Source organism: Panthera tigris, chromosome D3 (genome assembly GCF_018350195.1).
Source record: "Panthera tigris isolate Pti1 chromosome D3, P.tigris_Pti1_mat1.1, whole genome shotgun sequence".
NCBI lineage: Eukaryota > Metazoa > Chordata > Mammalia > Carnivora > Felidae > Panthera > Panthera tigris.
Genome location: NC_056671.1, coordinates 8,676,502 through 8,701,881, shown reverse-complemented (window position 1 = coordinate 8,701,881; position 25,380 = coordinate 8,676,502). Strand labels below are relative to the sequence as shown.

Below are 25,380 nucleotides of genomic sequence, written 5' to 3'. Positions count from 1 at the left end.
AGCATTATTTACAATAGCCAAATTATGGAAGCAGCCTAAGTGTCCATAGATAGAAGAACGGATAAAGAAGATGTGATGTGTGTGTGTGTGTGTTTACACACACACACAGGAATATTATGCAGCCATAAAAAAGAATGAAATCTTGCCATTTGCAACAACAGATGGGTCTAAAGAGTATAATGCTAAGCAAAATAAGCCAGTCAGAGAAAGACAAACACCATATGATCTCACTCACATGTGGAATTTAAGAAACAAAACAAATGAACAAAGGGGGGAACAAAGGAGACAAACAGACTCTTAACTATAGAGAACAAACAGGTTACGGGGTGGTGGGGGCATGGGTGAAGCAGGTGAAGGGGATTAAGAGTACAATTATATTGATGCGCACTGAGTAATACACAGCATTGCCGAATCACTATATTGTACACCTGAAACTAATATAACACTGTATGTTAACTACACTGGAATTAAAATTTTGAAAAATTATTTAAAAAAACAGAAACAAAAAAAATACAGCCTGAAAGACCTGACACCAAACACACAAACACATTCCCTTGAGAGAGGATTTGGCTGCAATGATAGAAAGGAAGGTTTTTTTTTTTTTTTTTAATGTTTATTTTTGAGAGAGAGAAACACACAGAGCACGAGTGGGGGAAGGGCAGAGAGGGAGGGAGACACAGAATCCCAAGCAGGCTCCAGGCTCTGAGCAGTCAGCACAGACCTGACGCGGGGCTTGAACTCATGGACCTCGAGATCATGACCTGAGCTGAAGTCAGACATCTAACCCACTGAGCCACCCAGGCGCCCCCAAGAAATCATTTTAGAGTTTCACTTGAATTTCCCTAGGTGTTTTCTTTTGCATTAACTTTATGGAGTAAACCAAATACTTGGTTTAAAAAAAATAATCAAATGAATACACTGCTACATTTTCTAAATAGAAGATTATTGTGCCATATTACAGTGGAACATAAATACCCCCTTTTCTCAAATTTAAACTTACATGTGTGTCTCCCCTTATCTGAATGAAGCTTTGCCGATGGACCTCAGGCCCTGAGAACGGGGCCTGGCACATAGTAAGACTCCAGTAAATATTTAAGTAATCAGTATCCTTTGAATTGGGGATCAAAATCATTCTTGCTTAAAAACAGTGAACATCTATAAACACTACTTACATTTTTTCCCTCTCCTCACCTCTTCTTTTAAAATTATCCATGGGTAATTTTTTTTTAATTACCATTCAATAAAATTGACCTTTTTCTAGTCTATAATTTCATGAATCTTGACTTGTTTTATTGTTGTAATTAATATCGCTCAGCTGTTGATCTGTTTTCTCCAGCTGTTCTGTTTCTCTAGGTGTGGTAGGTAGGCAGCATTAAAGATGCCCTCGTCCTGATCCTTAGAACCTATGACTACTTTAGCTTACGTGGCAAAATGAACTCTGTAGGCATGATTATGGATGTGGCAATGGGGGATTTATCCCGGATTATCCGGGTGGACCCAAGATAAGGACAGGGGATCCTTCGAAGATGGAAGAGAAGCGGGAGGGACAGAGAGTTTGGGGTCAGAGACTGGAGTGATGTGGCCACCTAATGAGCCGAGGAATGAGGGCAGGTTCTGGAAAAGGCAAGGAAAGGATTCTCCACTGGAGCTTCCAGAAGGGATGCAGCCATGCCAGCCCAGCTTCCGTTTCTGACCTCAAGAACTGTGAGACAGTAAACTGGTGCTGTTTTAAGCCACCAAATTTATGGTAATATTTTTATAGCAGCGATCGGAAACGAACACACTAGGTTTGTTTCCTGATTGTTTTAGAAGTTGCTGGTGTGGTTGTTCTGCCCAGCGTTCTTCTCTTTGGCTTCTGAGTACCTCAGGTAGGCAGTTATTTTTCTCTTTGGCTCCATGAGACTTGTCTGGTGGCTGGACACTTCTCAGCCGTAGGAATCCCACAGGTAGTAGCAAGGTGGGGGGCTCGGGCCCTGTGAGCCTCTGGCTCACGGTCTTAGTCACCCCATCCTTGAGGACAGAGAGGCCCCAGCCCACCCACTCAGCTTCTTCTCTCCATTGCACTCTTGAGGTTGATGCTGAAGCATACCTCTGAAAGTCTACATAGACCCAAACCCCAAGTCTTCCCAGATTCTCCACTCTCAGGACCTTGTCCCAGGGCTCTGGGGGCTCCTCAGTGGTGACCCAGCCCATTGGCAAGTGGAGTGCCTCTGGGCCTCCAGTTCTCTCGGCAGAACCCAAGGCCGGACACACATCCTGTGGGCCCTAAATCCTGGCAGCCATGGGGGCCATGCTATTCAGGCCGCCATGTTCCCAGAATCCCCCTGACACACTTAATCTCACTCCTCTGAATAGTCTTATGGGGGTATGCACTATTATGGTCTCCATTTTCCGGATGAGGAAACCGAGGCCCCAGGGACTTAGTGCCCTGTTTGAGACCCAACACCTCTATCCACTGAGCCATAACCCTCTCCCAGTACTCCCTCTGAAAGGTCCGGTTGAATAAAATATGTCTTCAGGGCCACACTCATACACCCCTCCTGCCCCTGGAGCACCTGAGCCCATCCTAACCCCTGAACCTGGGGCTCCCCGCCCCTCACCATGCATTCTGCATATCCACTGTGGCTGCAACAAGCATTTTGCTTGGCCATTTATAGCTACTGACTGCTCACACAAGTGTTTTAACGAAAATCCATGGTGTGTCTATTAGGTAGGGAAACATTTATTCCGGTGTTGTCAGAGAATCTTGGACAGAAAAGCTCTTCTTGACTGATCTGTGTGCATGTGCCTCTGTGTGTGAGTGTGCGGGTGTGTGACCCGGCGTGTGCATGAATGCAGGGATATGTTTTGTCTGTGCATGTGTGCATGTGCGTGTGTCCACTCTGGTGCGTGTGTCCACACGCCTGCGCACACACAGAAAAAACACACCTTTTGTTATTAAAGATTCTGTTGGAAGATGCTTCTGGGTAATTCTAACCCCTGTGTGACTGGAAAGAGGAAACAAATTTACATCTTTTTTTTTTTTTTTTGTCGTGGCAATAAATGGTTCTGGGTTTGTGCCCTCAAAATTGAATTTTGTTTTCCCTGAGAGGGGTGGTGAGTGATGCCTGCCTGGGCCTCATCTCCTTTCACCCTGCAGAAAGCCTCATAGGGTCTTTTTATCATTCCCGTTTTATGTGCTGAGAGAGGTGAAGTCACTTGCCCAAGGTCACACAGAGCTCAGGTTCAAATGCGATTTTATCGGACTTCCCAGCCTGAGGGCTAAATCACTCCACTCTCTGGCCTCAAACCTTATCAGGTCAAATGGAGACATTCTAACAATCCCCACCCGGGCCAGGAGGGCAAAGTCGGCCTTACTCCTTTATTAGTTTGTGCATACCCCAGGGGCCAAGGATGTTGCCAGTTTTCTCCAGCAAAATCCTTGGGAGGTTCCGGCACTTCAGAGCAACTGAGAACATATTGTGGACTGATCTTCCTGATAGGATCTCCTTCCTGGGTGGTGCTTGCTGGCCTTGCTCCCAAATCAGGATGTCCCTGGGCACTGGCAGCTTTGGGGACTGGTTAGACAAAGGGTCTCCGCCCTGAACCCCCCACTGCTCTCCTTGCTTCTGCAATGAAATCCCCAGGTTGTGATCTGTTCCACCCGCCTCGCTGGCTTCACTTTGTGACCCTGACCCCCTCACTCACTCAGCTTCAGCCACACAGGTCCTTCCACCCCTCCCGTGAGGCTTTTCCTGTCTCTGTTACTAAGGGCACTCTCCCCCAGTCTCTGCTCAGAGTGGACCCCCGAGCTCACAGGCAGCTCTCCCCCCATCACTTTCAAACCTATGTAAGATTTGTTACTCCCTGAAATTATCCGGGTTATGCAATTCTTTACTTTTGTCCATCTACTCCTTACACAGTGCCATGTGTCATGTGTCACGAAAGCAAGGGAGTTTGTCACTTGGCATCGGTCTCCCCTTACACTAGCACAGTGCCTAGCATCCCCATAAAGGGGGATGAATGCTGGAGACACAGGGGATAAGGTGGTCCCTGCCCCACAGCATGTCTGGAAAGTTAATATGAGCATAAGACACGTGTACTTGGGACTTGGCACATAGCAAGCGCTCGGTAAGTGAAGGTTGTTACTTCTTCAATCAACAAGTATTCATTGAGCAGCTGCTGTGTGCCAGTCACCAGCTAGGAGCCAGTGAGGAAAACCAAAAAGGACCCTGCTTTTCTGAGCTGACTGTTCACTGACACTGAACACAAAAAAATATGTGAATTACACAGTAAGTCAGGAAGTGATCAGTGTTATGCAGAAAAACAAAGCAGAGAAGGGGTTCTGGAGGCCAGAGGGTGAGTGGCTATTTGAAAAAGGATGGTGGTGAGGTCTCACAGAGAAGGTGATATCTGAGCAAAGATCTGAGGGAGGGGAGGGAGAGTGCCTCGCAGATGTCTGATGGAAAAACTCTCCAGGCAGAGGGACCCAACCTCTCTTTGCAGGTGCAAAGGCCCTGGGGCGGGACCCTGATCCTGTTAGAGAATCATAAGGGTCTCCTCTCTGTCTGCTGTTTTCTTTCTCAAAATTGACAAGCACAAGTGTCTCCCGCCCAAGTGCTGCCGAAAGTGTGCAGCATCTCTCCCTGTGACCCAGCCGCCTGTCTCTTTAACCTTGAATGCCTTTTTGGGTCTCATGTGTCACTGGGTGGCGAGTGAGCTCCCCTTACTTCAGAAGAACGGCATGGGATGGGGGGGCCTTAGGTGGTGTCCGCCTCACCTATTACTGCCAAAAGTGGTCATGGGGTTATTTTTAAACGTGGGGAGGAAGTATTTATTGTTCCCGGGGCGAGGAGAGCTGGGCAGCCTGTAGGATTCTTCTGGGGGAGCAGTGCTGTGTCCTTTCTACCATGGTGAGTAGCGAGGGCTCCTTGAGGTGTGATGCTGTGGAAGGGGGGAGGAAACACCACCTACAAGCAGAGGGCAGAGGGGAGGGGCAGAAAGCTGGCTTATGAGGGCCCCAGCCCCTGGTGGAAAAAGCAGCCCTTGCTGTGTGCACACAGAGGAACCCCAATCAATGCCCCGATAAGCCACAAATAACAGCAGCTCCCAGGGACTCGCAAAAACAAAATAAGAGAGTTGGCTTTTTTATGGCTTGTCTACTGACCTCTCGAGGAATCAATAACTCCCAGGGCTTGCAAAATGGGATTGAACGCTTTTAAGGATCAAATTGTAATTCTTTTCTCTTGTTCAGGCAGCTGGGGAAAAGAATCTTTTTGTTTTCACCTTTTGAACTTGCAAATTTAAAACCTTTCTCCCTGTGTTGTTGGGTTAGGCGTCCCCCTCCCAAAGCAGGAAGCCCCCAAATCAGGGCCAGTGTAGGAGAATGGTTAGGGGCGCAGACTCTGAAGTCAGACTGCCCAAGTGCAACTCTGGTCCTGCCTTTTTGTGCCTGTGTGACCTTGGGCAAGTGACCCAACCTCTCTGAGCCCCAGTTGACTCCCCAGTCAAATAGCTACAGTAATCATAGCCCCTACTTGACAAGAGGACTACATGAAATCATGTATGTATATGTATAGTGTTCGAGCGTTTGCTCTATTTAAAGTCAGAGAGAAGCGGGGTGGAGACAAATGTTAACTTGCTCTTCTCTTCACTGTTTGTGTGTGCAAGGACAGAACATTTAGAAAGGATATTTCACTGCCATTTGGATCAAAGGAGAACTGGGGAGGGGGAGCAGTGGGTTTTAACACCCTGAGAAAGTGTCATTTCATCTCGGCATTCCTCATGGTTTAGTGAGCCTGACGTTTTCCCTCTCCAATCAATTCTCCTTCTGCGCATTACTGAACTTTTTTTTGTGAAATGCATTGCAACAGAGGCAGCTGGATCCCGCCGGGGCTGATCTGAAAGTGTTACCTCCTTCCCCGGAGATGTGCCCTCCCCTAGTTTGCAAAGGTGGTGCTGCAAACCCTCTGTCTCTGAGGATCCACCAGAATCAGGGTGGATTCTGGGTCCTCTTATCCCTCCAGTATCACCATTTTTGAGATGAGAGTGGGCGTCAAACCCCCCATTTCACAGATGAGCGGCTGAGGCTCACCCAGAGATGGGACCCGACTCCCAGCTTCTGACTCTTTTAATTAATGCTTCCCCCCCCCACCCCCCGCAGGCACCTAAGAAAGCCAAGAAGAGAGCAGAAGGTGCCAATTCCAACGTGTTCTCTATGTTTGAACAGACCCAGATCCAGGAATTTAAGGAGGTGGGTGCAGCTGTTGAATCATACGCCCGGATGGAGATTCCCACCTGTCAAAGAGGACGTTCCCTCGTTCCACGTTCCCCACAGGGACCTAGTGGTTAGAGGTTTTTATCATCCAAACAACCCCAAATTCAGTCTCAACATGTGCATGAACCGTTTAAAGAAATTATTTTTAATAATTTTTGCCAATCTAAAAGTAAAGCGTATTTCTTGTTGAAAATGCTGGGGGAAATTTTCAGAAAAACACAAAGAAGAACATAAAAATGATCTACAATTCTATGACCCAGAAATAATCAGTTAACGTTTTAATATTCGCCCTTTAAGTCACTTTTCGTATTACATGTATATACTTTTAAATTATTTTGCTATTTTTCTTTGAGCAATTCTGCATCAACATTTTCTATCAATTTACTGAAACCACTTCCCATGGTTGGATGTTACATGTGCTTAGAATGCTCTACCATTATAAATAACACATCTTTGCTGGTTTCCTTGGGGTAAATTCCTAAAAGCAGAACTGTTGGGTCAAAGAACTTTAAAAAAGGAACTAAAAACCACTAGAAGCAGTGGCCCTCCAGAAATGTGGTACAAATACCGACTCCCAGCAGCCCCAAAAGGAAAAAGTGCCTTTTCCCCCACATCTCCATCAACATTGGGTATTAAGAGCCTAACAATATTATTTCTGCCAAACTGAGAGACGAAAAAGAGCATCTCTTAGATTTTAAATTCTATAGCCGTCCATTGTCGAACACGAGCAAGGTTGAAACCCTGTCACATTCAATGGGAGTGCGCCTTATTAAATAAACCTAAGTACCAATTAGGCCGAATTAAGCCACTGCCCGCAGGCTTGGAAGGATAGACTCTCAATGAATTTTCCAGCAGTCCCCGTGGCTCACACTGAGTCATCCACACTCCCACCTGGGCCTTCAGAGAAAGGGATGTTGAAGAGGCCAGTGTGTCCTGTATCAAAGGCGAAACCATTCGGGACTTCCAAATGGTACACAAACCCTTAACACCTTTTGCCCTTAGATCACAGGAATGTCGTGTCCCCTACGCCCCCCGGGGAAAGAAGAACTCCCACGATGAAATGTCATATCTGATCTCTGTCATATTTCTGTCATATTTGAAATCGTCACCTTCCCCTCCCTTCCCCCTCACCCTGCCCCAATCTCCAGAATGAGATCAGTTGCTGGGTGTGGGGTGTGGGGAGTGGGTGCAAATACTTTCAGGAACCAGCTACAAAGAACTCAAAAAACATGGAGATGATAAGTCATTTGTAAAATACCTGGGCATTTACAAAGCTCTTGGCGTCTCCGTGGTAGCCACCTGGGAAAGATAGCTGGCCCCATTTTATAGATAACTGGGCTTTGGTGAGGGGAGGGGGGGCCGCTGATGAGACCCCAGGTATTAACTTGATTTTTTATTTTATTTTTTTATTTTTATTTTTTAATCAAACATTTGTTTATTTTTGAGAGAGAGAGTGTGTGTGCATGGGGGAGGGGCAGAGAGCTAGGGAGGCAGAATCCCAAGCAGGCTCTGCACTGTTAGCACAGAGCTGGATGTGGGGCTTGAACTCAAGAACCATGAGATCTTGACCTGAGTGGAAATCAAGAGTTGAATGCTTACCTGACTAAGCCACCCAGGCACCCCTAACTTGATTTTTTAAAGAACAACTTCATAGAGATATAACTCACACACCTTAAATTCACCTTTTTAGGGGCGCCTGGGTGGCTCAGTCGGTTAAGTGTCCGACCTCGGCTCAGGTCACGATCTCGCGGTCCGTGAGTTCGAGCCCCGCGTCGGGCTCTGGGCTGATGGCTCGGAGCCCGGAGCCTGCTTCCGATTCTGTGTCTCCCTCTCTCTCTGCCCCTTCCCCATTCATGCTCTGTCTCTCTCTGTCTCAAAAATAAATAAACGTTAAAAAAAAAATTTTTTTTAAATTCACCTTTTTAAAACTACGTGTACAATTCAGTGGTTATTTGCTATAGTCACAGAACTATGCAGCCATCATCACTAACTTCCCAACATTTCTATCACCCCATAAAGAAACCTCACACCAATCAGCAGCCACTACCTGTTCCCTTCTGCCACCGCCCCTCCCCCCCCCCCCCCCCAACCTCTGGCCACCGCTGATCTCTTTTCAGCTCCTACAGATTTGCCTGTTCTGGGCATTTTGTAGAAGCACATCGTACAGTATGTGGCCTTTTGCCCCTTGTTTCATACAGCGTCATGTGTCAGGGCTCATCTGGGCTGTAGCTGGCGTCAGGGTCTCCTTCCTTTTTATTGCTGAGGAGTAATCCATCACACGGCTAGAACACATTCTGTGTAACCATGCATCCGTTGATGGACATGTGGGCTGTTTCCAGGTTTGGGCCATTGTAAATAACGCTGCTGTGGACATTCAGGCACAGGTTTCCACGTGGACAGATTTTTCAGTTCTCTTGGGCAGACGCCCAGCGGTACAACTGCTGGATCATACGGTAACGCTACGCCTAACATTTTGAGGAACGGCCCGTTTCCAGTCTTTGACCCTTGATCTAATGTCCTTCGGTGCTCCTGAATCCCAGAACCCCATTTCCCCCAGTCCACAGCCTGATCTCTTGGTCTCGTCCACTCAACTTCTCCTGGGCTGACCGGCCAACTGCCCCCTTCCACAGGCCTTCACCATCATGGACCAGAACAGGGATGGCTTCATCGACAAGAATGATTTGAGGGACACGTTTGCTGCTCTTGGTATGTCCCCCCTCTAGGCCTGCAGGAGGGTCTCCTTACCCCACCCTCCTGAGGAGTGGAAAGTGGGGCCACTGAAAAGGTCAAGAGCTTATCATTTTTCAAAGAAAGAGCTCAATCACGGTTGGCCTTTAAGACAAACTTCAGAGGAAAAGCAAAGAAGTGTTTAGGCTTTGAGTGTCTTCACATATCTTTCATTTCTCTTTTAAACTGACTTGTTTTTTCTGTGATTTCGAATGCAATGCCAGCTCACAATAGAAAATCTGAGAAACTCAGAAAAGTATAAAAGAAAAAACATTAGCCATTAGGTCACATTCCACTGTAACATTTCCGCCTCTCAGTCTTTTCTAGGTACATTTGGTTTTTTTTGTGGAATTTTTGTTGTTGTTGTTGTTTTGAGGTTGGAATTATTCTATTTGGGAGCCAGCTTTTTAAATTTAACATCTCAGTAGTGTAAGCATGAGTGTATGGAGATTTTTCAAAATACACACGTCCACCCTGCCACCACTCACCCCCCTCCACTCCTACTCCCAGAACTCAGGGCCACCATGAACAGCTGAGCAGGTTGTGCACTGCATAGTTCGACAGATTACTATTCATGTTTGTGGCCACTGTAGATTTTTATATTTAAAATATAAATTATCTTAAGAAGGGGTGACTTTTAAAAATTTGCACAAAGGTGCTATGTGGTCTCGTGGCAGAGGCTAGCACAGGATCTATGAGAGTCTCCAAGGGCGTGTGGGTTGCAGCCCTTCAAGGAAAAAGTTCCCTTCAAGCTGATTCTGATCTGTGTCCCACCTCCCACTGAGGAGGGATCATTTGTAATAGGAACATTTCCCATTTCAGTAAAAAGTTAAAATATCTGTTTAAAATGTTCGAGGTTCTGAAGGCACTATTATAAAAAATAGCTAACCCCTCCCCACGTTGGATGTTTGGGCTGTGTCCAGCTGTCTGGCTATTATAAATAACACTGTGGAGAACATCTTCTCATGGGACTCTTTGGCCCCGCCCACTCCATCTCTGCTTGTCCCTTAGACTAGATTCCATGAAGCGCCATTAGGCGGGCAAATGCCAGGGTCCTGACAGCTGTTTCTGCCCTAGCGCGGGGGGCTCTGAGTGTGTATCTATCTCCTGCCCTAGGGCGTGTGAATGTGAAGAATGAAGAAATTGATGAAATGCTCAAGGAAGCTCCAGGTCCAATTAACTTTACTGTGTTCCTAACGATGTTTGGGGAGAAACTTAAGGGTAAGCTCATGTGTGTGTCTGTGTGTAGGTGCATCTGCATTTGTGCACCTGTGTGTGTGTATCTTTACGTGTCTTCATCTTTGGGCATGAATTAAAGCACTAGGAGGGCACACGGGTGTTGGCAGAAGGTGAAGGCAGAGTAACATTGGGGGTGGGGAGGATAGAAGCAACAGCTACCATTGCTCTGAGGCTTAGCCTGAGCCAGACCCCATGCTACACACTTTGGATCCATGACCTCATTTGCCATCTAGGAGGTAGGTTCTGTTTTATCCCCTGTCTAAGGCTCAGAGATGGAAAGCCACTTGCTTGTGGCCACACAGCTAGCAAATGCTGGAGTCAGGATTCGAATCCCAGTCTTTCCGACTCTAGATCCACTTTTGACCCTGGGTTTGCTCAGAAATGACTGGATTCTCAGCCCACTCTTTCTAATTACCGAGGTTCAGTGCTCAGAGGAAGGCAGGGCCTTTCCTCCAAGCAAACCAGCCTTGCTCTGGCCCCTCCATCTTTGAAGGGGAGTTGGGCCCTGCCTCCTGGGGCACCGTGGGTTTTCCAGCCACCCATAGCATGATTCAACCCTGCTTTCTGTTTCAGGGGCAGACCCCGAGGAGACCATTCTCAACGCATTCAAAGTGTTTGACCCCGAAGGCAAAGGGGTGCTCAAGGCTGATTAGTGAGTGGGATCTGTGGGGGAGGACGTGGGGGTTCCCTGCCTCACACACACACACCTGGTGCCCACACCCGCTGTTCTCTTTTTGCAGCGTTCGGGAGATGCTGACCACACAGGCAGAGAGATTTTCCAAAGAGGAGGTAACAGCCCCTCAGACACACACTGCACCCCAGCTCCCGTGTCACCCTCTTTTCTAAAACACCCCTGGCCCCACACTGAGAGAGAACCTGCTACTGAGCCCCTATCTCATTTCTTTCTCTCAATCACACTATGAGGTAGGGACTACCAGCATTATTGTCATTTTATAGATGGGGAAACTGAGGCCCAGGGAAGTTAGTCACGGGCCTAAAAGGACAACACTAATGGTAAATGCTGGGGCCTGGATTCCAACCCAGGTCTGTCTGACTCCAGGTCTAGAGAGGCCTGGTTAGAGACCTGGTGCTGGTTAGAGCACCAATTTCCTGATGGAGTGAGGGTGACCTGCAGGGTATCACGTACTGTCATGAAGGTTCTGCACTGCACAATTCTCCTGGATGCTGTACTCATAAAATATATTGTGAAGTATATATTTATTGCAACCGTCGTCCAGCAGATGGCGGTAAAGTGTCTTGATAGAATTCTTTTTTTAAGAAAACAGTATATATGACTTTTTTTGGCAGGGGGCAGTAATGTGCCTTGAAGAAGGGGCACTTTCGCTGCTAATTCATCAAAAGTCCTGTATCAATAAGCAATGGCCCTGTCGATTTTATTAATGAACCTGAATCTATTTAAAATAGCCCCTTCTCAGGGTTGATTTCAACAGGTTTCACATTTTGCTAAAATTTTTATTTAGATTCTCCCCCCCCCCCACTTCCCCCACCAAAACTCATGCAGTTAAAAGAGCCTGCCTTCACCTCCCACCAGCCTGGGGAGTTTGGACAAGCTCTTTGACCTCACTGGGCCTCACTCTCCTCATCTGTAAAGTGGGCAGTAATAAAACTTTCCTCGTAGCGTGCTGTGGGGATTAAACAAGTTGATAATGTGAAGTGCTAAAGCATGTGGAAAGCACAATATAAAGCGTTAGCTATTATTAGCCTAAATTAGTAGCTTTAGTACTAAAAATATTTGTAGTATTTTTAAAAATAACTAGCTGATACTTTCTAAATGTGGACATTGCACATTAAAAGCCTAGATTTCTAGTTTCCCTCAAAGACTAAGGTTCCCTCAGTCTGCTCCCCCCCACCCCCACCACGCCGCCGGCCCCACAGCCGGCTCTGAGCCATGGGCACCTCTGGAGGTAGCTTGTGTGTCTGCGTTTCCCCACAGTCCCCACCAGCCCCCTTGCTCCCCTGCAGAGCCTGCCTAGCTCCTTTGCAACCCGAGTCTGCGATCCCTGCTTTACCTGCTGCAGGCTGGATTCCCAGGAACATCCCTATAGGATGGCCCTTGGGGTCAGCCTTGCAGAAGAAAGAGCAAGGAAGGGCAAGGAGGCAGGGAGGCAGGGAGGCATGGAGGGAGAAGCTGAACTTCAACTCAGGCCCTGACAGTGTGTTGGCTCCCCACCCCCTGCCCTGCAGGGAGCCCTGGAGCCAGAATACCCTTCGAGGAGTTCCCACGTTAGGCCTCACACTGATCAGTCGGCCGTGGGCTGCCCCAGGTGGACCGTGACCTTGGGGCTGGCAGCTCTCCACGGCAGCTGAGCAACAAGGCCTTCCCGGAGGGGGACCCGAGTGTCGTGTCCCCATGTCCACCGCACCCCTACTGCCTCTGCTCTGCGACCCTCCTCTCTCACTTGCCCTCCTGTCCCCCTCAGCATGTGTTGCTGGTTCTTTGCAGATGGACCAGATGTTCGCTGCCTTCCCCCCTGATGTGACTGGCAATTTGGACTATAAGAACCTGGTGCACATCATCACCCACGGAGAAGAGAAGGACTGAGAGGGGCTCATCACCCAACCCCGGGCTTGTCTTTGGTGGGGAGGTGGTCCCTGCCCTCCTCTCTCTTTGCCCAGTAATGCCGCCGTCCCTGCTCCTGGCCTGTTAGCTGTGTGGCTGCTTCATCATCCACCTCCATGGTCTTTGCAGCCCCAGTGGTTGCAAGATACTATGTAGCCACACGTCCTACAGATGGAAATCCACCCAGAAGCTGTGTTCAAATAAACAGGAGGTTGTGTGTGTGTTCGTGGTGTTTCTCTGACAGGTGTGCCCTGAGTGAGGAAGGTCCTTTGCTAGTTCCCGTGAAGGCAGGGTATGAGCGAGTGATGTCCCTGCTGTCATTATTATTGAATCCTAGTGATTCTTTATTGGAAACAGACCTTCACAGCCACTTAGGAATACTTCTGTCAAGGGCCACAACTTATTGGAATGGTAACTAGAGGACCACGGCCCTTTCTCGCAGAGAGTTCAAGCATCGGTAGAGCCTAGCTCCCATGACATCCTTTCCTTTAGGAAACGTTACATCGGAATGTTTCTCCCATAGATGTGCTCAGCCAGGCCCCATGATAAATTAAGAGGAAGAGGCCTCACGTTCATGCTAAGAATACGGCTAATTTAGCAAAAACTCATACCTGTTAACTCTAAGAGGCTAATTTCTAATTTCAGATAAAGGAGCGCCATCTCAGGGGGAGCCCGGGAGCCCTGGTGACCTCATATAACTCTTGCCTCCTGTGTCCCCGTGCCTCCGTGTCCCACAGTGGCTCCCAGGACCCTAATCTAGTCTCTTAGTAATGAGTGTGGGGAGACACTGAGGTTAAAGAACAAAACATTTATTCTCTCTGGTACAAATGTAGCCCCCTCCGCCTCAGACCATAACTTCTTGGGCCTCAGATCATCCCCCCTTTCCAGGATGCTGTCTCAGTGTAAGTCCCTGTTTCGAAACTCTTTCGCAGTGTAGTTGCTGAGCACGAGCTGCCGAAGGCTGCTGTGGTCCAGGGGCTGGTCCACTGCATCAAAGACAGGACTGTGTGAGGAGTCCGGAAACCAAACCCAGCAAGGGGTGGGGGTGGGGAGCTTCCCTCCCAGAGACAGTGCCTCTCTGCCCCGTTCATGGATGCCCAAGGCCAGGTTGGCCAAGCCTGATTTGGGGTCCCTCCACAGTGCTGGGGGTGGAGTTGAATATTCTCGAGGTTCAGGGAGGAGGCGCATCGGCAGAGATGTACTGCACAGGGATGCCCAGATGATAACTGTTTTTTTCTCCCAGAGGAGTATGTGAAGTTGAGTCTAGTTTAATATCAAGGAGACAGGGCCACCATGTGCTGTTGTTCAGGACGTAGACTGAACAAAGATATCTAGTGGAGACAGGTGAATAGATGGGCTGAAATCCAGCCCTCGCCCGACTTGATTGCCAAATCATGTCCATACAGAAGGGGCACCTTAGTTAACCTGTCCAGAGTGCCTCTTCTAATTCATACATATGAGCCACAGAGACTAATGAGCTAAGAGAACCCAGTGTTAATCAACATTCCCTTGAGCAGAAGTGAAGACATCACCTGCAAGTTCCTGACTGGGTGAGGGTAGCATTACCAGCATCTGTGCCCTGCCACCCTCCTCTTTTAGGAATCAAAGGGCAAAGGGCAGGTGTGCAAAGGTGACTAACACCAGACGCACTTTCACTCCTGCCAAGTTTCAGTTGCCTCGATTCAATCAAACTGGAGATGTGTGTGTGTGTGTGTGTGTGTGTGTGTGTGTGTGTGTGTGTGTTGGTGATCCTTCCTCACTTCTCCCCCTCCATCTCTGACACACCTGCACGCTTGAAGCCCTGCTTAGAGAGATGTGGCAGCTTTTTTTTTTTTTTAATCTAGTTTTCTCTAATTCCTAAAGTTGCTCAGGACCATTGGAAAAGAACAACTTAAACAATACAGAATTGTTTAACTTAGAAAGGCAAACGTCTGTAAATCACCACCTCGAGAGACACCCACCACAAGTCAGCCTCTAGATCCTTTGTTTTTGTATGCATAATCAAGACCCCGTCCTCCTTCCTTCCCTCTCAACCTCCCTCCCTCCTCCTCCTCCTCCTCCTCTCTCATTATACACAGTTCTTTCCCTATTATACATCGGGGTTGTCAAGGGCTGTCTTGTGCTTTGTAGGATTTCTAGCAGCTTCCCTGGCCACTAGATGCCAGCAGTACCCCTTACCTCCCAGGTGTGACAACCAAAAATATCTCCAGACATGGCTCAAAGTCCCCTGGATACTATAGGATATAGGATTATATCCTATAATCCATATATATTTACACATATATAATTTATATATAAATTATAAGTTTGAGAGTGTGTGTGTGTGTGTGTGTGAAAGAGAGAGAGAGAGAAAGAGACAGAGAGAGAGAGTTTATAGTGACCCACTGCACTCTTGTCTGTGTCTGCACAGTAAGCCTGTTGCACAGATGGGTGACACGTAATTCACGTAACAAATCTCCAATGGGTGAGCGTTTCAGTAGTGTCCAGTTTGGGGCTGCAGTGAACACGGCCCTACTTTCATCCTTGAACCTTGAATAAATGTTTCTTGGAGGACCAATCTGCACAGGCGAGACGATGGGCTTCACAGGTGTATCTGTGTCCCGGGCTTGCCACACATGTGGCCAAACTGCCCTCCAAAACCCAGGCGGGGCCAATTTTCTCCCCGCCCCCAGAGAGAAGGGCTGCTTCCCTGGGTGAGGGGAGTGTCAGGAGGGAAGATTGACAACCTGGCCACAGGGGCCACAGTTAGGCATCTGGCTTCCAGGGAACCAAGCCGCAGCTGCCTCAACCATGAGGTTGCAGGACACGGTTGGGGTGGGGCAAGAACGGCCATGGGTGGAGAAAGACTCAGGGGCATAAGGTTAGGGTGAGAGATGGGCCTAGGGAATCTTGTGTGTCTGCAACTTGCCAATTTGTAAACTTAAGCATTTTAAGGTTCATTTTAAATGGTCACAAAGTAGTGATTGAAAAAAATACCCAGGATCACTAAACTTCAGGATCTGTGGCTAGGTCATTGCACTGTAGAGGGAAGCATCACCAGGCAAAAGAAGTCAAGGGACCACAGTCATGATGGAACCCAATGGAACGGATGAGCCTACGAGACTCATAAAGGGAAACTGAGGCTCAGCACTGCAGACTCTCTCTGGCACAGGTCTCCTAGCAACCTGTGCAGATTGGGGGAGAAAGAGAACTCACCTTCATCCAACCTGTCGCTGAAGGGGTCAGCCCCAAGCACCGGGGGGATGACTTTGATGGGTTCTGTAGGCTTGAGGAGGGAAGAGCCGCCCCAGAAAGGGTTGATGAAGGGCGGTGGCATCTCGGTCTCTGCCCCTTCCATATCCAGGATCCGCTTGTAGGACTCCAGCAGCAGGAGGTCATTGGTCTTCTCCTCAATGATGGCTGGAAGAAAATCAATCAGAACCAAGATGGCAGCCAAGAGACCTGGTTCCCAGGAATTGGGGGTGGTGCCCCCACCCCCCTGTGGGCTGGAGAAGAAGGGAAAGAACAAAGAGTGGGGACATGTGCACCTCTAAGGACGAGGGCTTTCTTTTGGGTTACACCGTGCATTCTCCAGAGGGCACTATCCACAAGAGGGCAATATTTGGTTTTTGAGACGCAAAAAAAAAAAAATCTGACTTATGTTTATAACATAAAACATATACATACAGAACATAAACAACTATAGCTTATATCTACAGTGTTAAAATTTCATGAGGAGGACAATTAGGAAAAGAATGTCTAAAAAGACTCCTTAGGAGGCAATAATGAAAAGACGGTTGAGAAACAGTGGGTTACACTAACAATTGGGAGCCACAGGCAGCCTCTTAAACTACTGATTTTTCCCCTGCACGCTCTGTCCCAGGCTTCCAGACCTGCGCTCATGCTGTTCCTTCTGCCTAGAATGCCTTTCCCTACACCCCTCCCTGAATAACCCCTACTGGCGTTTTGAGACTTGGGTCAGGCCTCTGCCACCTGCAGGAATGTTTTTCTGACCTGTCTAGTCCGGGGGAGCTCCCCTATCCTGCTGTGTGTCAGAGCCCTGTGCATTCACTGGGCTCTTGTGTGTTCAACCACCCACTCTACCAATGAGTATTGGATGCCTACCATGCCAGGCACACAGCTGGATGCTGCGATGCATGGAGGAGAAACAAAACAACAACAACAACAACAACAACAACAACAACAACAACAACAACAAAAACAAAGATGCAATCTCGGTCCGAGGAAGCTCATAAGCTTCAGTGTATAGGAGGAAGACGGACAAAAGGACAAATTCGACAGGTAAACAGAAAAGCACACGCTTCCCTTGCTTTCCAGATGCTCGTTATCTAGACTCAGTAACTCCTGGATCTGGAGAATGTTTTAAATAAACCTCGTGCTACCTGTACTGTTGCCATTCTTTCTGAAAATCAGATACCAACAATATTTGCATCTGGCATTTGCTATCAGATCTCGAAAACTTCATAGATTCATAGTGAGAGCTACTTGTACATGGAAAGAAATTGGATGGATGTTACATAAAAGGACTGCCATGAATGGGAATAATAGCGTGTGTGGAGGGGACACCAGCCTCAGATGAGGCAGTGGAGGGAAGCCCGGCTAGGGAGAGGACATTTAAACGGAGATCTGAGAATGAGAAGGAACTCGGCCTGTGCAAAGGCCCTGAGGTGGGAATGTGTTGAGGGGAGGGTTGGAAGAATCCGCAGAATAGTGTGACTTGTGAGAGAGCAGGACACGAGGACATGACAAATGTGAGCAGGGGCCAGGCTGTGTAGACGTGATAGGGTGTGGGCAGGAAAGAGTTAACACAGCAGTCCTGATTACTCTCCCCTGAAAGACCAGCTTGCCAGGTTGGCCTGAGGCTGGCATCAGGGAACTTGGATTTCAGGAAGGTTCCTATCCTCACTAAATGATAATAGAGGCTCAGTGCGCCTCACCTGTATGTATAAAACATGTTTATGCTAAGTAACTGCTTTGTTTTTTTCAAAACCCTGGGCACAGCCTCTCTAATGAGCTCGCCTGGTTGGTAACACTTCACTTATGTCATCACAACTCAATGCTGGGGGAACTAAGTGCATCATCCTGTGTGACCCCTCTGGATGAGGAACCCTTGGAAGCTTGCTCCTGGCTTCCTCCAGACTTCACCCCATGCCCGTTTCCCTCTTGCTGATTTTGCTTTGATCCTTTTGCTACAACACATAAAGCCCAGAGTACCACTACAGGCTGAGTCTGTGAGCCCTCCTAGCAAATCACTGAACCTGGCACGAGGGGGTGATTGGGAAATCCCCAAACACGGAGCGTATTAAGAACCTTAGGTATTATTCTAAAAGCAAGCCATTCGCTCCAAATTGTGATGATCTCTGGAGGCACATCCCTCCTTCTCTGTCCTGAGCTAAGGGCCTATGGCTAGAAATGTGTGTTCTAGTTGACAGGCATTTGCTACATGCCAAGCACTGCTCCGAGCTCTTTATTTCTTCCTTTCCGATCCGTATGCTTTTCAATTCTTTTTCTTGCCTTACTGCATTGTTTAGGACCACCACGATGATACTGAATAGGAACAACGTGAGCAGACACTCTTGCCTTGTTCCTGATCTTAGAGGAAAAACATTCAGTTTTTTACCCTTAAGCGTGAGGTTAGCTGTGTCTTGTAGATACCGTTCAAAGTTAAGAGAGTTTCCTTCCAGCTCTAGTTTGCTAAGAGTTCTTATCTGAATGGATGTTGAATTTGTCAAATGCTTTTCCTGCATCTATTAATACGATCATATAGCTTTACTCTAAGAACTATTAATTTATTTAAACTTCCCAACAGCCTTATGAGGTAGATATTAGTTTACTCCTCATTTTTTTTTGGAGGGGGGAGGACACAGCTAATAAGAGTAGAACCAGGACTGGAGCCCAGGCAGGCTGGCGGTACAGCCCACGTTTCATCACCAGGCTCAATGCCACCCAAAGAACAAGTCCTCGTGACTGCTCACAGAAAGTTCCGGAAATAGTTCTTAAAGGCCCAACGAGGCCCCCACCCCCTTGACTCACCTAAGTACTGTGGAAGGTTGGTGTCATTGATTTTCCCTGTCTCCCCTAAGTGCCCCAGGATCTTGGTGGCATCACAATTTATCTTTTTAAACAGACTCTCCACCGAGTTCTTGAGATACTCCAAGGTCTTGCTGATTTCCTTGTAGCTGTTCTCATACATGTCTGCCTCCTCCGTGGTCTTCTTCAGTTTCTCCTGGTGACAGACCCCAATTCCCACCCAAGATCAGCCAGGCTGCACCCTGGGCTCCATCCACCCATAAGGACTTTCAGTGGGGAGGGGGGTTTGGGACCCTCTGCAACCAGAGCCTCTGAACTACAGATTTTCAGACTCTGAGGGGATACAAAATCAACGTACTAAGCCTTAATCAGCATTCTAAAGAAAGTAAATAGAACAGAAAAGAAAGGAAAAGAAAATACTAATAGACACTGCAGGTAATGAGGGTAAATATTGTTAAATCTAAGTTTTGTTTCACCTACATGTACGTACATGTGTCTACATGTGTACGGGATTACAATATTTTTTAAAAGCTGGTGATTCATTTTTTAAAACTGTGGCCCACAGAAAGGAGTACATTTTACAACGAAGCCTAATTCATAGTATACAATGTAAATATACATACGGGTATGGGTGTGTGTTTAAATAGATTATCTAACCAAATGGCATAAATGCTTCACAGATCAATATTCTTATTGTGTGTTCTCATATTTTCTATTGTTCTGTTTCATTATTTTTGAAGGCTGGTTCAATCCAACAAACTGATTTTACCACTCACTGGGTAATACACATTGCTCTAGTCCAGTGGTTCTCAAAGTGGGGTCCCTGGGCGACCAGGAGCATCGGCTTCATCAGGGAGCTTGCTAGAAATGCAAATTCTTGGGCTCCAGTCCAGACCCTGAATCAGAGGCTCTGGGGGTGGGCCTGGCAATGTGTGTTTTAATGAACCTCCAGGTGATTCTGATGCATGGTAAAGTCTGAGAACCCCTGCGAGTCCATTGGGTCGCAATCTTGGCTTCACGTTACTTTCACTTGGGACCTTCAAAACATCTGCTGCCCTGACCCCAGCCTCAGAGGTTCAGCTGGTTTGGTCTGGCGTGCAGCCTGGGCATCCGAGGTGAATCTGACTTGCAGCCCTGCTCTTGGGTCGAGAGTTTCCAGTCACTTCCTGACTCTCCCTCTGAGCTCTCAGCTTGCTAAGGTGAACTGGGCCCAGTGAGGACTGCCCATTCCCTGTGGCTCCTGCATCGTCCCAAATAACAATCCCAAGGGGCCCGTCCTATCCATACCCCCATTTTCCAGGTGAGGAAACTGAGGCTCTGAAGCACACAACCAGGAGAGGGAAGCCAAGATCCGAACTGTCACTCGACCATCACACCGGGCAGCTTCCTCTGTCCTGGCTCCCAGGGCTGAGTTTCCCCATATGACTGCAAGAGCTGCCCTCTCATTCTAGAGGCACGTTAGGAGATCACGTGGTCAAACAAACAAAAAGCCTGATGTGGCTGCGACAACATGTGTCCAGCACCTTACACATCATCTCAACACAGCCTCACAACTGCTACAGATTTCAGGTGAGGAAAACAGCAGGTCAGAGGTCAGAGAAGAAAGGCGAACTTGTGTTTAGCTTCCTTGTATGGAGTGGTCTACGTACCTGACCTTGGGTTCATTTCTTGAGCGATTATTTAGTACCAAGGTGAGGGGATTGTGAGGTTTTACTGATTTACATCATGAACAACAATGATAGCTACACTCATGACTGACCTCAAACTTCACAGTCCCCTGAAGTGAAGATGATTATTATCTCCATATTAAAGGTGAGAAAACAGGCTCAGAGAGGTTAAGTCAGTTTCTGAAAGTCACACAGCGAGGGAGTGACTTTTCTGAGAGTCATACCCAAGCGTTTGTTCCCAGGTCCTGGTTGCTTAACTCCCATGCAAAACCCTCCCGTTAAGGGGCAGGTGCTCCCACTTCTCTCAGAGGGGCAGGAGAGGATGAAAGGGAAGATGTGAGGAAAGTCTCCGGGAATAGAGCAGAGGGAAATGATCTTTAGCAGGGGGTAAGGGAAAAAAAAGGCCCTTGTGATTCCATTGCTGTTACGACAAATTCTCCTGCTTGGAGTATTTGCTTTGAACTGAGGCCCCCAGAAGTCATGCTGCAGCCAAGGGAACAAAGACGGGATGAAAAGACTTCAGATGCGGGGGAGACGCTGGAGGCTGCCTGGTCGGCCTCCCCAAGGTGCCCCTCTTTAGGCCTTCAAAACCCAGAGGTGCAGAGCCTCACCAGTCCCAACCCCAAGGAAGCATCCGGACGACACTGGGTGGCCGTGAGCCACTGGGGACGTGGGGCCCCAATCATGTGCTCAGCTTGAGGAGGGTCTCCTTGGACTTGGACCCTGCCTGAAGCGTCATTCCCCATATCTGGGCTCCTGAGAGAGGCCTCTCTGAGCCAGAGCCGCAGAATGGTGCCTTGTGCTTTGCTGCCCCCCAGTGGCCCATTGGAGAATGGCACCGCCATCCCTGTCTAACCAGATGGATGCCAACAAAGAAAATACGCCACAAAGAAGGAAAGGAAAATGATCCAGGACTGCAGTTCCTGGGTCAGGGACTGTTGGATTGCAACAGGGCTGTGCAAACTCTCTGGGTTCATATCTTTGTCAGGTGTTTGCTACCTATTCTCCCCTTACGCCTCAATAACAAACTCCTGATTGTATTTGGGGCGGCAATGTGCCCAGCTGAAAATTATATTTCCAAGCCTCCTTTGCAATAGGGATGGCCAGCAAGATGTAAGTGCAGAAGTCACTGGCTGAGTCTTCACAGAAATAACTTTTAAGGTAATGGGAACGATATTTTTGCCTCCCCCACTTTCTTCCTGAATGGAACATATAAGTGATGTCTGGATCATCAGCAGTCACAATGCAACCATGAGGCATCCCTGGGAAAATAAGCCACACGCTGAAGATGGCAAACAGGAGGAGCCTGGGTTACTGATGACCTCATGACCTGAAGTACCTATCTCCAAATGTATTTAACAAAATAAATACTTCTACCTTGCTTAGGCCATTGCTGCTTTGGTTCCTGGTGATTGGCAACTAAATACAATGCAAAGCTCAAATACAGCATCCCAGCTCCAAGGTATTAGTCAAATGACTTTACCTCTCTGAGCCTCAGTTTCTCATCTGTAAAATGTAGAGACCACAGCACCTAACCCACAGGGCTGTTGTGAGGATTAAATGAGATAATACACGCAAAGCACTTAGCCCAGTACCTGGTACGTAGTAAATGCTCAACAAATGTTCATAATAACTGTTATTGACAGCAGGCCACAGCCAGGACAAGGGGGAGAGAGAAAAAAGTTACTGAGGCAGAGCTCTGTCTGGAATTTGCCAGTCTGGGATGAAATTATAGGCACAAGTGCCTGGGCTATGCTCCCTGAAGTCCGGGAGTCTTTAAAGCAGACAAAGGGCCTATAGGGACAAAATTCTACAGGCATATCTGTAGCAGAGGCTGCCCATGACGAAGGGTCAGGACATGTCAAGACATGAGCGAGGCCAGCTCAGTCTCACGGGGCAGATATCATACTCCTCCTGAGGGCCGCCTGGCAGGCTGCATGACAGACAGACAGACAACAGAGACTCCCACGTCCCTCCCTCCCCACCGTGGTCTTACCTCCATCTGTCTCAGGACAGAGCAGTTGTCATCATGGGATGATTTCTGCTGGGATTGCAAGAGGATGATCTCATTCTGCTCACGAGAGAACCAGACCATAAGGACAAGTGCGTGCTCCCCTCCCCGCCACACCTGAAACCATGCCTGTGCCTTGAGACGATGATGAGGATCTAAATTATCTGTTTCAAGGAGCCCCCAAACCCCTGGGCCCCACTTATGCCCATGGAGGTTCTTTCTGATGTTTCTTTGTAACATTTTATTTATTTTTGAGACAGAGAGAGACAGAGCGTGAGTGGAGGAGGGTCAGAGAGAGAGGGAGACACAGAATTGGAAGCAGGCTGCAGCCTCTGAGCTGTCAGCATAGAGCCCGACGCGGGGCTCGAACTCACAAACCGCGAGATCATGACCTGAGCCGAAGTCGGACGCTTAACCGACTGAGCTACCCAGGCGCCCCTGATGTTTCTTAATTAAAAGGATGAGGGCGTGGGAGGGCGGGTGGTTCATCCGTTCTGAAGAACCGTCTAGAACAGCAGTCAATAGAACCGTGATGGTGGCAATGTTCTCTCTGCAACACCCAGTCCTGCAGCCACTAGCCACTTGCGGGTATTGAGCACTTGAAGTGTGGTAGTGCCACCGAGGAACTAAACCTTAATTTTACTTAATTTAAACTTACTTTGCCATGGGTGGCTTGTGGCTACTGTAATGGATGTAACGTAAACGCAGCTCCAGAGCAGAGGTTATCAAACTCCAGCATGAATCAGAATCACCTGGAGGTTCGTGAAAACACAGATTGCTGGGCCCCTCTCCCAGAGGTTCTGGTTCGGTAGGTCTGGGCGGGGCCCAAGACTGTGCATTTCTCGAAAGTTCCCAGGAGCTGCTGCTACTGTTGATCCAGGGACCAGATTCAAGAACCCCTATGTTAGAAGAGTGTGTCTAAAAATAAAAGGCTACCCTCTGAATAATTTCATCTCTAGGAATCTGTCCCATGGAAATAGTAGGACATGTGGGCAAAGTGGCTGTTCAAGGTTGTCTGTCAGGTTATTACTCAAGAATGGCCCCCAATTAGGGGCACCTGAGTGGCTCAGTCGTTCAAGCTATTGACTTCGGCTCAGGTCATGATCTCACGGTTCGTGGGTTCAAGGCCCTACATCGGGCTCTGTGCTGACAGCTCAGAGCCTGGAGCCTGCTTCGGATTCTGTGTCTCCCTCTCTGTCTGCCCCTCCCCCACTCATGTTCTGCCTCTCTCAAAAATAAATAAACATTACAAAGGAAAAGAAAAGAATGGCCCCCAGTTAGAGACAACTTAAATGTCTACTGATAGTGGATGAGTTAAATCAAAGATAGTATTCATATCATGGGGGCAATGGGTCTCAAAAATGTTTTTTCATATTTTTTTTCTAAAAATATGGTTTAAAATGAAGATTCCTGGCCCATTCTCAGAGAATCTAGGTTTGTAAGTATAGGATAGAACTTGGGGATCACATTTTTAAGAAGTTTCTTATGATTCTACACAGAGATTCCAGGGTCCCCAGAAGCCATTAAAAAGAACATAGAAGATGTTGGAAGGTTCTATGATGAACTTGGGGGGAAAAGTTTTCAAAACAGTGTGAACTGTCTAGAATGATCCTGGTATTGTAAATGGGCATCTTTCCTACCTCAGGACCTTTGCACTTATTGTTTCCTCTGCCTGGAATATTCATCCCCCAGAGATCTACATAGCTTATTCCTGCAAGTCTGCTCAAACTTCACTTCTCAACTTTCCATGCCCTCACTTGGCTCCAGAACCCCCCCTTTACCTGCTGTGCTTCATCTTTTTATCCACACCACTTCTCATTTTCTAATATATCCTATAATTTTTAAAAGTTTATTTAGTTAAGAGAGACAGAGTGTGAGAGGGGAAGGGGCAGAGAGTGAGGGAGACAGGAAGAATGCCAAGCAGGCTCTGCATGGCAGGCCAGTGCACAGAGCCTGAATGGGGCTCGAACACACGAAACCATGGGATCATGACCTGAGCCAAAATCAAGAGTTGGACTCTTTGATCCACCCAGGCGCCCCTACCCTATAATTAATGTATTTAGTAGGCTTGTTGTTCATTGTCTGTTTCTCAGCCAGAATAGAAGCTCCATGAGGGCAGAGCCTTTTGTTGTTCTGTTCTCTGTCCCATAACCAGGGTCTAGAATAGTGTCTGGCACATAGTAAGTGCTCAATAAATACTTGCTGAATGAAAAAATAACCAAAAGAACACTTTTTTCAACCAGAATACATGAATCTATATATACTATATAATAATCACTATGTTAAGTTTAAAAGCATCACCCCCCAAAAAATAAATCAGAAGGAAATAGATCAAAATAGCAACAATGATTGTCTCTCAGGAATGGGATAATGGATGGTTTAAAAAATTCAATCCTTAGGTAGTTTCCAAATTTTCTATAATGAGCAAGCATATCCTTCTCTTATAAGATTTTTTAAATATTAAGCATTTTCTTTAGAAACAAAGTGTTTTCAGGACTTATTCAACAGGAATTTGCAGCTCTGCTAAGCCCCAAAAGGCACACAGTTCTGTAACTTCAAAGAAAAGCTCAGAAGCTACTGTCGTCGTTCACACACCATTCTACAAATGGGGAAACTGAAGCCCAGGTAGATCAGGGACTTGCTCATCCTTCATCAGTCATACTCGTGCCCAGGCCAGAGACAGGCTGTGTATCTTAGAGAGGGGGTACCATCACGGTGAAGGGGAAAGATCGAGGTCAGTTTTGTTCAGTAACCATTTCCTCATCGGGTCAGTTTCCGACTAGCGTCCTCACATCGCTCTGCTATGGTCCGTCCCTGTCATCCTAGCGGGCTAGTAAGGTGCTGTGTCCTAGAAAAAAAGAATCAGCGT

At 47.6% G+C, this 25,380-nt stretch overlaps 2 protein-coding genes across 4 annotated transcripts in view; one reads left to right on the top strand and one right to left on the bottom strand.

Moving 5' to 3' along the window:
• Positions 1-4,808: 4,808 nt before the first annotated feature.
• On the top strand, positions 4,809-13,024 carry MYL2 (myosin light chain 2). The gene is made up of 7 exons (XM_007079605.3): positions 4,809-4,892; positions 6,143-6,232; positions 8,887-8,962; positions 10,100-10,204; positions 10,796-10,874; positions 10,963-11,011; positions 12,687-13,024. The coding sequence occupies exons 1-7, from the start codon at positions 4,890-4,892 to the stop codon at positions 12,783-12,785; spliced, it is 501 nt and encodes a 166-aa protein (XP_007079667.1). The 5' UTR covers positions 4,809-4,889; the 3' UTR covers positions 12,786-13,024.
• A 572-nt stretch (positions 13,025-13,596) lies between these two features.
• The window catches only part of CCDC63 (coiled-coil domain containing 63), a 35,936-nt gene continuing 24,152 nt past the window's right edge, over positions 13,597-25,380 (bottom strand). Inside the window, exons 11-14 of one of the 3 annotated variants that reach the window (XM_042962575.1) lie at positions 22,497-22,541; positions 18,837-19,029; positions 15,999-16,202; positions 13,597-13,789 (exon numbers count right to left, since the gene is read on the bottom strand). In XM_042962575.1, coding sequence (XP_042818509.1) covers positions 13,701-13,789; positions 15,999-16,202; positions 18,837-19,029; positions 22,497-22,541 — 531 coding nt within the window. In that variant the 3' untranslated portion in view covers positions 13,597-13,700. Of the gene's footprint in view, positions 13,790-15,998; positions 16,203-18,836; positions 19,030-22,496; positions 22,572-25,380 lie in introns of all 3 variants that reach the window. The other 2 variants (XM_042962574.1, XM_042962576.1) reach the window with 2 other exon arrangements.

Excerpts from the sequence above, each read along its gene's own strand:
- MYL2 (XM_007079605.3), top strand. Across the intron at positions 10,875-10,962 it reads GGGGTGCTCAAGGCTGATTA|CGTTCGGGAGATGCTGACCA; the intron begins GTGAGTGGGATC and ends CTCTTTTTGCAG. Across the intron at positions 11,012-12,686 it reads AGAGATTTTCCAAAGAGGAG|ATGGACCAGATGTTCGCTGC; the intron begins GTAACAGCCCCT and ends GGTTCTTTGCAG.